Below are 9,162 nucleotides of genomic sequence, written 5' to 3'. Positions count from 1 at the left end.
CTAATCTATCGTGATGAATGATGGGTTATCGATGCGAATGACTTGAAGCAAAGAGCAACGTTTTGTGTTGTCGCTCTGGATGTTACGTTTATGAAAAATCATGATTATGACTCCGGGAACCATGATTTGTCGTCCTGATATCATGGCCTAACCAACCGTGCAAGACTAGTTATTTATAATGTATACTACGTTTGTTGGCATGAAATTTTACTCAAAATGCCGATTTATGCTTCGGTGTGATTGAAACGCAATAGTTTTTTAGTGAGATGGTCATGTGAGAGCTTGAATGGCTTGCGCAAGATTGATGTAATTATTGAGTGGAATAAAAAAAAATCAGCAATCGCAGAAAAAGAAGACCGTCTCCGCGAGTCTCGTCTCAGCTTAGATCGTGCCTACCTTAGTTGATAATTTTGTATGAACAACTGAATAAATTGTTAATATATCGAAAAATACTGCAGCAAGAGGAATCATTGACAGATTCAAGAAATATTTTTTTAACGGAAGCTTGAAGGATTTTTAAGAGCAATCCATAGAAATTATTCAATTTTTATTGAGGAAATCCGTGCAAAAATCATTTGATAAATATTTGCTAGAACTACCAAAGATTTTTCGAGATGACTTTTCGTAGCTATTTTTCTGTCTTTCTGGCGTTCCGTCCTAACTGAGACAGAACCTGCTTCTCAGCTACACTTTGGAAGTGAGTTCTGTGGCCGTGTGGTTGGCACAGTGGTCACCAAACAGCGGCCCGCGGGACGCATGCGGCCCTCACCAAGGTTTTGTGCGGCCCGCGGAGTGATTTTGAATATTGAATTGGTGCGGCCCGCACCAGTGCACTATGGTCCAGGAATCAGTTTTACTCGGAAAGATGCATTCTGAGCTTTAGAATGAAACATTAGACAAAAACGGTCTTCTACAAAGTTGTTTGTATTAGTTGAGCCCTTTGTTTGGTTTTATTGAAAATTAGGGTGGACCACATTTTCATAGAAATGATTAAACTAACTTTCTTATTTGTAGAAATTATATTATACATGCTTCAGCAAAGTTATAGACCATTCAATTTCAAGCAACTTTGCCAAAAAAAGTTTTTTTGTATCTCTTAAATTGACCGATTTAGAGCTTTTTTCCTACGGTGACATAGGGTGGTCCGAACAAAACTGGTTTTCTGGCTCTAGAGCTTTCAATTCAAGTTTCTCATCAAAGTAGTCTATGGAACGCTTTTAGAACTTTAAAAAATGCGTAATTTGGTGAGTGAAGAAACTCGCTATCTCCTTCCGTTTAGGAGTTATTATTGTTTTTCTTCCAAAAACATGCCTACTTTGATTGTGAATTTCTCTGATTGGGGCAAACATAAAAAATATCTTTTAACGGCGTTCAAAAGACAAAATAAAATTGTATATTATGTCAAAAAATTACAGATGTGTTATTTTTGTAACTCTTATAAAACGTGTTGAAAGTCAAACATTTTTTATCACAAAAACTTTAATAACTTTTGAACTAGAATAGATATTAACAATCTTTTTGCATGAAAATTTGCGTTTTGTTAAGTTCTAAAAGTCGTTCATTGACGACTTTGACGAAAAAATAATATTAAAAAAACTAGAGTTAAAAAACTAATTTTTGTTGGACCACCCTGCGATGATTAGGAAAAAATGCTCTAGATTGGTCAAATTTTGAGCTACAGAAAAACTTTTTTTGGCAAAGTTGATCAAAATTTCAAGTTCTACCGCTTTGCCTAAGAGCATATACCAGTATTTTTGCAAATAAAAAAGTTGATTATATGATATGTGTGATATTGTGGACCACCCTAGTTTCAAATGACACAGTATGAAAGCTTACATTTTTAGAAACAATTTTGTAGAAGATCATTTTTGTCTAAAATTTCATTTTCATGCTCAAAATGTAAAATAATAAAGAAATACATACCATGAAAATTTTCAAAATAGTTTTAGGGCCCTATCTTTCTTATTTCAGATTTCTCGTCAAAGCAGTCTATGAACGACTTTAAGAACTTAACAAAACGCAAATTTTCATGCAAAAATATTGATGATATCTATTTTAGTTCAAAAGTTATTAAAGTTTTTCTGCTTAAAAACCTTTGTTTTTCAAAGCATTTTATTAGAGTTACAAAAATAACACATCTGTAATTTTTTTAAATATAATATACAATTTCATTTTGTCTTTTGAATGCCGTCAAAAGATATTTTTTATGTTTGCCCCAATCAGAGATATTCACAATCAAAGTAGGCATGTTTTTGAGAGAAAAACAACAATAACTCCTAAACGAAAGGAGATAGCGAGTTTCTTCACTCACCAAATTACGCATTTTTTAAAGTTCTAAAAGTGTTTCATAGACTACTTTGATGAGAAACTTGAATTGAAAACTCTAGAGCCAGAAAACCAGTTTTGTTCGGACCACCCTATGTCACTGCAGGAAAAAAGCTCTAAATCGGTCAATTTAAGAGATACAAAAAAACTTTTTTTGGCAAAGTTGCTTGAAATTGAATGGTCTATAACTTTGCTGAAGCATGTATAATATAATTTCTACAAATAAGAAAGTTAGTTACACAATTTCTATGAAAATGTGGTCCACCCTAATTTTCAATAACACCAACCAAATGGCTTAACTAATACAAACAACTTTGTAGAAGACCACTTTTGTCTAATGTTTCATTCTAAAGCTCAAAATGCATCTTTCCGCGTAAAACTGATTCCTGGACCACTGTGCAGTGATTTCAGAAGTTAAAAATTTATCTTCTGTAAAATTTTGCAAACGTTTTTCTGTAGTGGTCCATTTGATTAGTCTTCAGATTTTTTTCTTTCCTATGTGGATATCGACAAACTAAGGGAAGTTTAAACGATTTCGTGCAGTGCTACTCGGACACATTCATGATTCACTTGGGCATGGGGGGTTTTTTCTCGACCGAATTGTCTGAAACTTTGCAATTAGGAGCACTTCAATGTGACGCATATTGCAACCAAATATGAGCACAGTGGCCTTCGAAAACCTCCACTGCCGAAGTGAATTATAAGTGCCAAGAAAAGGATCCCTACGTAGATACTTTTTTCCATTATCATTAGTAAATTTCAAATTTTCACAAAAATATTTTTTATTCAATTCACTAAGCTACGAAAATATGACCGGCTAAGAAATGTTCAGTTGGCCGTATTCTCCAAGATCCATGCACGATGTGACGAAACACGGGCGAACACATCTGGGAATCCTTGAGCGCAGGCAATACCCCACGAAACGATACCCTGTTGGCGACCATCGTGCGACAATGGGCCACCGGAATCTCCCATGCACATTCCGATGCCAGTGGGGCTCGAAGAGCAGATGGTATTGTCATGAACACGGGCAGCGTTCACTACGTTGTGTCGGCTACGGCACTCAGCCAGGGTGATGATGTTCACATTGACCCACTGCATGTGGTTCGGCAGCGATCCTGGGTTCTGTGGATTGGAAAGAGTTATTGACTGTCATGCACCAATAAGACTTTGCAGTAACTCACCGAAGTCTGACCCCAACCGGAGGCCTGAGCATTGGTGGCAGAGTCGACAAAGTTCTGCTCCAGGGCAACTGGGGCGACAGTGCTGGTGAACACGAATGGAGTGGCAACGCGAACGACCGAAACATCGTTGGCCAACGTGAGCGCGCTGTATCCTGGATGGTTGATGATCTGGCTCGATGGGTGACGTTCGCCACCGGCGTTCAACAGCAGGGTTCCGACAACGACGATCGTGTTGGCAGTGGTTCTTCCCACGGTACAGTGAGCAGCCGACAGGACCCAGTTGTTGTTGATGATCGAACCACCGCAGAAGTGAGCGTTGGCAGCCGAACGCAGCGAGACCTGGTACGGGAACTGACCTGCGTTAGCGTTCGATCCTCCGACGATGAAACCTTCCCAGTCAGCGTACTGATTAGGGAGGACACCTCCGAAAGCAGCGCCCACCAAACCAAACAGAAGAACAGCCAAGCTCAAACGGGACATTTTGGGTGAATGAATACGACGAATACGATGGTAATGGCTTTTATAAAGGAGATTGTGTTATCGGTATTAGACTTAGGGTAACCTGCGTTGACCGTTGATCATGTCGGAATTTCCTGAACTGTCGCACCGGCAGTTGGGAAAAATGTTGAACATTCACCATTCAACCGTCTCCAGAGTGTTGAAGCGGTTCCAGGAGCGGTTGATGTTGGACCGCGGCAAAGGAGCTGGTAGAAAACCGGGACCGGTGAACAAGAAGACGGAGGGAAAGGTGAAGCGGGTGATTGAAGCAAATTCCAACGTCTCAAGCCGTGATTTTGCTAAAAAGATCGGCATGTCACAGAGCTACATCCAGAATGCAAAGAAGAGAGCTGGACTACATACATACGACTACATGAGCGGCAACAATCGACGGCTACATCTCTGGCACGGAAGCTCTACGAGAAGATGCTGACAAAATATGGCTGCTATGTGATGGACGACGAATCGTATATAAGAGCATATTTTTTTACCGGCAAGAGCAAGTTCGATGTGGACGACAAATTTAAGAAGAAGAAAATGTCGCCTCCAAATATCTCATTTGGCAGTCCATCTGCTCTTGCGGATTGAGGAGTGAGCCTTTCGTGACAAAAGGCTCAGTAAATGGCGAGATCTACAAATCTGAGTGCCTCGAGAAGCGCCTTTTGCCGTTCTTGCAGCAGCACGACGAAGCTCCGCTATTTTGGCCAGATTTGGCATCATGCCACTATTCTAAAAATGTCCGGGAGTGGTATGAGGCCAATTCTGTCCATTTTGTTCCAAAGGACATGAATCCACCAAACTGTCCGGAGCTGCGCCCGGTGGAGCAGTACTGGGCAATAATGAAGCAGGAACTTCGGAAGAGCAAGAAGACAGTCAAAGACGAGAAGGACATGTTAAGAAAATGAAAAAAAAACTTAGAAACTGGTACCAGATGACACTGTAAAGACTTTGATGGAGGGCATCAAGTGAATATGCCTTCTATTTGACACTCAAGGCTCCATCGATTAACTTTTCTTTTGATTTTTGAAATAAATATATGTATAAAACTACCCTTAAATTTTGGTTTGATTCTAAACATTATAAGAAAATTGGCATGACATTTGCAGTGTCGCAATAATTTTGTGTTCGCCTTTTATGTATCCGGTCTACTCTGCCCATAACTGCAAAACAGTCACATTCGACATTTTTGACAAATTGGAGTTAATACCATGGAGAGTCATCAAATGACAAATACTTTCGATCAACGGTGGTAGATATTTTCGGAGTTTCGGCTTTCAGTCTAATTAATTGCGTTGACTAATTTCTAATCATCGCCGACGTTTCGTTCCGGCTATTGCACCATCTTCAGGGCCTAAAATTTATTGAAAATTGGCCCAAATTTTAACACTTACAAATTGAACAAACAAAAAATCATGACACAACTCACTCGATATATAAATCAACAAGTTAAAACTTTTTTGGACAAAATTAAACTGTCGGGTTTGAAAGGGTCACGCCGTCTGCTACAGTTTTGGGCCATCCGTTCTTGGTGGGTTTGGGAAATCCCTGGTTGGTGCTAAAAACAGTGCTACCTACAGCCAAATTACGTTTAAATGATATGCTAACTTTGTACGCTAATCATTTGTTGCTAAATTAGCTAGAAGTGCCTTGAATAGCAGAGATTTGGGTAAGGATACTACATATGTATCGATACTCAACTATAATTAATCGCATTCGTAGGTTAAGAGAGGTGATAGGCATAGGCAACTATTGGTTATCTGCCATATCGACCAAATGTTGGATTAAATAGGTACAACTACACATTTTTGTCAACTATGATAAATTCTACTTAAAAGTTATAATTGCAGTATTCAGAGCTCAATTGTGACTCGCCATTGAAGGCAATAGAGAAGTTGAAGTGGTACGATAGAAGACCATGTAAGCAAAATAAAACTCTTTGTTGGATTATTTACTAAAGCATTACATACATTTTAGCTTTGAGCAGTGCTGATTAACTCTGCTGCTACATTGATTTCACCGATCCGAACAGCTTCCATGTAGAAAACACTACAGAATGTTTTGAGCAATGCTATCAGGATTTTTTCTATCAATTTCTGAAGAATCCATTCGGGCTTTAAATCACTATGATAAAGGACGTTAATTCATTACGAGATTTAAAAAAAAAGGCCACAGAGATTGCGAATAGGACTATTTTATTTCTTTTCAAAGGATTCTTCAAGACTGTATACAGGAATCATTCTAGGAATTTATCAAGGTTTCAACCAAGAATTTCACTAAGGCGACCTTTGAGCATTTTCCCCCTGAAAACCATTGAAAAAAATTCTTGGCGTACCTTTGGCCAAGCCCGTGGTTTTCACAAGTATTTCTTAACCATTAACTAGATGGAATCTTCCTCGAATTATTTTACTTATTTCAAACATACCCCTTGAGATTTATCTGAGATTTTTTTCTGGTATTTATCTTATGAATTTGCGATAATTGCAAAAAGTTTCCCAGAAAGACCTTAGTAGTTTTACCAGTTTTTTAAGCATTCTTTTAAATATTCTTGCAAATTTTCTTCTAACACTTCGTTTACAAAAAGTTTCGAGAAAAAACAAGAATTTAAGAAATTTCGACAGAGTTCAAGAAGTTCCAAATTTTTACTGCTGGAAAATCTGTGCATGTTTTATTTTTCAAATAATTGGAAAATTTTCTCTAGGGATACCTCTATAAGTTTCGCTGGGAACTCCTCATAAAATAACATAGCATAGTATGCTAGATATGCATAAAAAGCTTCAATAAAGAATTTATCAGTGATTTGCCAATACTAGAATTTCTGAAATTTGTTCAGCGATTTCATCAGATATATAGTAAATATAATCCAAGAATTTGTCACGAGTCCTCAGTCCTACTTATAACCGTACAGTATACAGAAAGTTATCCAGCAATATCTCTTAAGATCCTTTTAAACAGAAACATATAGAAACTTTTAAGGCAATCGCTTCACATATATATTTTTTTATTCCACAAGTGGTAGCAATACAAACTATGTCCTGGACGAAATTCTAGTTACGCCCTGGTACGGGTGATTTTTCACAGGCAGAGAATATATTGACCATTTAATCACGAATTTTTTTGGTATTGATGCTAGGATGGCTACTTTTATGTCTCTTGTTGACAAATATTGTGTTTGAATTGGAAAATTGTAACCTTCTGAGTTATTGAATCGCCAAGTGCCACGGTAGCTTAGTTGGTAAAGCACTCGTCTGGCATACAAGTGTCGTGGGTTTGAATAATTCGTAATAATAGTACTCGAAATTCGTAATAATAGTACTCGGTAAAAAAAATTGTGCAAACCTCCTTCGGAGGGGTCCCCAAATCTGGCTCCGCAACGGGCCACGAAGACTCTAGCTACGCCACTGCCCCCTTCCCATCATTTAGTATGACTTTGGGGTACTTCATACAAAACAGTTCTCCAATTCTTATTTCGTCACCATTGGTTGTATTTTCCATAGCATGAAGTCGCAAATCTGCATACCCGCCAGAAAAACCAAGAAACTCTGAATTAATTTGGTGAGTCATTTTTTTCAACAGTGTGCAAATGAATGGCACTGATGCGAATATAAAAATAAAATTGGTTGTTTTAAAATGCAGAGCTAGTTCCAATGCGATTGTAATACTTAAAACACAAGATAACGGATAATCGATAAAAGATTGAAACCCAAAATATGACGTTTCTGTATTTTCACTCTCATCAAGCTTATCAGAGTGAAAAAACCAACCTCTGTATAACGACATAATCAACGGTCAACGCAGGTTACCCTAAGTCTAATACCGATAACACAATCTCCTTTATAAAAGCCATTACCATCTTATTCGTCGTATTCATTCACCCAAAATGTCCCGTTTGAGCTTGGCTGTTCTTCTGTTTGGTTTGGTGGGCGCTGCTTTCGGAGGTGTCCTCCCTGATCAGTACGCTGACTGGGAAGGTTTCATCGTCGGAGGATCGAACGCTAACGCAGGTCAGTTCCCGTACCAGGTCTCGCTGCGTTCGGCTGCCAACGCTCACTTCTGCGGTGGTTCGATCATCAACAACAACTGGGTCCTGTCGGCTGCTCACTGTACCGTGGGAAGAACCACTGCCAACACGATCGTCGTTGTCGGAACCCTGCTGTTGAACGCTGGTGGCGAACGTCACCCATCGAGCCAGATCATCAACCATCCAGGATACAGCGCGCTCACGTTGGCCAACGATGTTTCGGTCGTTCGCGTTGCCACTCCATTCGTGTTCACCAGCACTGTTGCCCCAGTTGCCCTGGAGCAGAACTTTGTCGACTCTGCCACCAATGCTCAGGCCTCCGGTTGGGGTCAGACCTCGGTGAGTTACTGCAAAGTCATATTGGTGCATGACAATCAATAACACTTTCCAATCCACAGAACCCAGGATCGCTGCCGAACCACATGCAGTGGGTCAACGTGAACATCATCACCCTTGCTGAGTGCCGTAGCCGACACAACGTAGTGAACGCTGCCCGTGTTCATGACAATACCATCTGCTCTTCGAGCCCCACTGGCATTGGAATGTGCATGGGAGATTCCGGTGGCCCATTGTCGCACGATGGTCGCCAACAGGGTATCGTATCGTGGGGTATTGCCTGCGCTCAAGGATTCCCAGATGTGTTCGCCCGTGTTTCGTCGCACCGTGCATGGATCTTGGAGAACACGGCCAACTGAATATTTCTTAGCCGGTCATTTTTGCGTAGCTTAGTGAATTGAATAAAAAAAATAATTATTTGAAACTACTGCTTCTTCTTCTTATTCTTGCCCTTCTTCTTCTTGACATTACGACCCCAATGTGTCTCAGCTTGGTGAATAATGAGCAGTTCCACAGTTATCAGCTGAACATTTTCTGTTTGACAAAGCTTTCTTATATCATCTTGCAGGTTCGATGATAGTCTATGCCCAGCAGTGAAGCCAAGGAAATTTATGTCATGAAAAGATCCTCACGGTGCCCCGACAGACCGTTATTATGTAAAAAAATTGTCCATCAAATCTGAGCACAGGGCTCGATTCCAAAGGTCATTCTGCACCTCTGGGCCAATTTTTAAAAAAATCCCTAGGAGGAATCTTTAGAAATCATGAATTGAAGTTTTTTACTTAAAAATTCAATATAATC

General features: G+C 39.6%; 2 protein-coding genes across 2 annotated transcripts; one reads left to right on the top strand and one right to left on the bottom strand.

Moving 5' to 3' along the window:
- Positions 1-3,091: 3,091 nt before the first annotated feature.
- On the bottom strand, positions 3,092-4,013 carry LOC5580218 (chymotrypsin-2). Its single transcript, XM_001662027.2, has 2 exons — positions 3,510-4,013; positions 3,092-3,450 (listed from the first exon to the last, which is right to left on the bottom strand). The coding sequence occupies exons 1-2, from the start codon at positions 3,987-3,989 to the stop codon at positions 3,154-3,156; spliced, it is 777 nt and encodes a 258-aa protein (XP_001662077.2). The 5' UTR covers positions 3,990-4,013; the 3' UTR covers positions 3,092-3,153.
- Positions 4,014-7,852: 3,839 nt separating this feature from the next.
- LOC5580217 (chymotrypsin-2) lies at positions 7,853-8,782 on the top strand. The gene is made up of 2 exons (XM_001662026.2): positions 7,853-8,364; positions 8,424-8,782. The coding sequence occupies exons 1-2, from the start codon at positions 7,885-7,887 to the stop codon at positions 8,718-8,720; spliced, it is 777 nt and encodes a 258-aa protein (XP_001662076.1). The 5' UTR covers positions 7,853-7,884; the 3' UTR covers positions 8,721-8,782.
- The last annotated feature ends 380 nt before the right edge of the window (positions 8,783-9,162 follow it).

The sequence above is a fragment of the Aedes aegypti genome, chromosome 3 (genome assembly GCF_002204515.2).
Source record: "Aedes aegypti strain LVP_AGWG chromosome 3, AaegL5.0 Primary Assembly, whole genome shotgun sequence".
Taxonomy (NCBI): Eukaryota; Metazoa; Arthropoda; class Insecta; order Diptera; family Culicidae; genus Aedes; species Aedes aegypti.
The sequence above is the reverse complement of the archived record's forward strand: the minus strand, read 5'-3'. Positions and strand labels throughout refer to the sequence as shown.